This window comes from Pseudophryne corroboree, chromosome 6 (assembly GCF_028390025.1).
Source record: "Pseudophryne corroboree isolate aPseCor3 chromosome 6, aPseCor3.hap2, whole genome shotgun sequence".
In the NCBI taxonomy this organism is placed as follows: Eukaryota; Metazoa; Chordata; class Amphibia; order Anura; family Myobatrachidae; genus Pseudophryne; species Pseudophryne corroboree.
In genome coordinates this window covers 835,395,994-835,398,522 of record NC_086449.1, presented here as the reverse complement: position 1 = coordinate 835,398,522, position 2,529 = coordinate 835,395,994, and the positions used below count along the sequence as shown (strand labels likewise).

Below are 2,529 nucleotides of genomic sequence, written 5' to 3'. Positions count from 1 at the left end.
AGACAAATATACTATACAAAGAGCACAGGCCTTGCTGATACAGATCACTAGCAGCTGACAACTTACATTTATATCAGAGATGTAACATTTATAGTCAAAACTCTTGGAATTATATATATATATATATATATATATATATACACACACACACATATACATACACACACAGGTTGAGTATCCCATATCCAAATATTCCGAAATACGGAATATTCCGAAATACGGACTTTTTGGAGTGAGAGTGAGATAGTGAAACCTTTGTTTTTTGATGACTCAATGTACACAAACTTTGTTTAATACACAAAGTTATTAAAAATATTGTATTAAATGACCTTCAGGCTGTGTATACAAGGTGTATATGAAACATAAATGAATTGTGTGAATGTACACACACTTTGTTTAATGTGCAAAGTTATAAAGAATATTGTATAAAATGACCTTCAGGCTGTGTGTATAAGATGTATATGTAACATAAATGCATTCTGTGCTTAGATTTAGGTCCCATCACCATGATATCTCATTATGGTATGCAATTATTCCAAAATACGGAAAAATACCATATCCAAAATACCTCTGGTCCCAAGCATTTTGGATAAGGGATACTCAACCTGTGTATGTATATATATATATATATATATATATATATATATTTGTGTGTATCTTGAGAATGGTTGGTCATTTCATGTGTAGGATCATGTTGCTTTGAGAGATCGCATGACAGGGTAACCTAATGAACATGGAAATATCTGTCACACATTGCATGTTTCCCAAACTTGGTGCACACATTGCACATAGACTCCCCTTTCCCCTCATGCAACTTTTACTTATTTGCAAGGCACAACAAGGGAATTATACACCTTTACAGTATGCAAGGGGACAGTAACTGATCAGAGCATCATGCATGGTATCTACGTGTTTGGATAATTATGAGTAATAATCCGGTGTTGGTTTGGAGAAAATGGCATGTCGTTGCGAATAGTTATTCGCAAAGGCAGATTAAAGGTATATTTGTGTTTATTATGTACTTGGTATGCGGCTGGAATCCAGAGCTACACACCCCTGGATCAAGGCATCGCCCATCTCTTCAAACCGACCAATTACCTCTCCTGTACTGTAAACGACTATCCCTCCAACCAATCAGTGGAGAGCATACAACCCCATTGTATTGTATTTTGGGCAAGGGTATATAAACCTTGCACCTGGGCCGATCAATCTCTCTCTGCTTTTTAAAAGACTCATAGGTCGTATTGCCAGACGGCTGGGGACCGGATCCGGGTGGCGCAAGCGACAAAGCGTATGTATCATTGGGTGTGAATCTCTCTCTGTGATTGAATTGTATTGTGTTGTACCATTATATTTTAACTTATTGTAACCCCTTTTTACAAATATATTATTACTTGTTGCTGCTTTGGACCACAACATACAATCAAATACTGGTGTCGCATTCAGTTTCTGTTGAGCGTTTGTATAGTATAATTGCCACACCTAGAGCTGCCTCGTGCTCTCAGCGTGTCGGTCTGTGTGTATGCACTGAGTGTAAGCTGCATGGCTATTCCGGCTTGTGTACGCTAACTGGGGACAGAGTATTTATTACAGTAGCCGCAGCGGCTTCAGTTACAGTGTGCAATAGGGGTTAGTGGCTGTTTTCCAAGAAGTCTATCGAACTTCTCATGTCTTACGGTAATGTCTCCCAGCTCCTGACTCCCCCACATACAGTTATACACCCGTCCCCTACATATAATGCAGCATGGAGGGGCTCCGTAAGGGCGGCAGTGTAGGTGTGTAAGTGTCTGATGGGGTCACACAGAGAATAAAAGGACAGCTGTCCTGCCTCATAATCCAGATATACCCTCACTCTGTCATAGGGAATGTTGTCAGGTAACTGGATCTCTGTCCTGTCATGTCTCACTGAGTACTGATTATACCTCCCCCTACACAGGCACCAGGACTTGTTATTATCCCCAATATATGACTGATATCCTCTCCGGTCTATACTGGGGTAACACATCCCCAACATCCAGAACACTGACTTACTGACATTCACCTCCCAGTAATGTCGCCCTGAGGAGAATCCCCTTCTGCTTATTACCTGATCATACTGAAATCTCTCTGGTGTTACTGGGTGATTCTGGTTTGGTGACCTGGATGCAGTTTTCCTGTCACCTGATATCTGTACATTATTACCAGCTGTGGCTACATCCAGTAATATGTCTGTAGCATCCTGCACATAGATCCCTGTATTTATCCCTGTTATTATATCAGATAATGTGAGTAATGTCCCTGAGATAAGACCCACATCCAGATCTCCTGTACCATGGACCTGGTTATCATGTCTCTCTGTGTCCTCAGTGTCACACAAGTCACCTGCGTTTGGTTCCTGTAAGACAGTCACTGGATCAGGCATGTTACACAGCTCCTCAATGTGACGCATCTTCCTGGACAGCTCGTCCTTCTTTATTTCCAGCTGCTGGATCTGATCAGAGACTGAGAGTGAAATGCGCTGTTTCTGCCTGGAGATCTCACTCAGGACTC

The 2,529-nt window shown here is 41.2% G+C and overlaps 1 protein-coding gene across 1 annotated transcript in view; it reads right to left on the bottom strand.

Moving 5' to 3' along the window:
• Positions 1-1,672: 1,672 nt before the first annotated feature.
• Positions 1,673-2,529, bottom strand: part of LOC134934720 (E3 ubiquitin-protein ligase TRIM68-like) — an 18,400-nt gene continuing 17,543 nt past the window's right edge. The window contains exon 3 of the mRNA XM_063930088.1: positions 1,673-2,529. This exon is cut by the window's right edge and continues 768 nt beyond it. Within this exon, the coding sequence (XP_063786158.1) occupies positions 1,673-2,529 (857 nt within the window).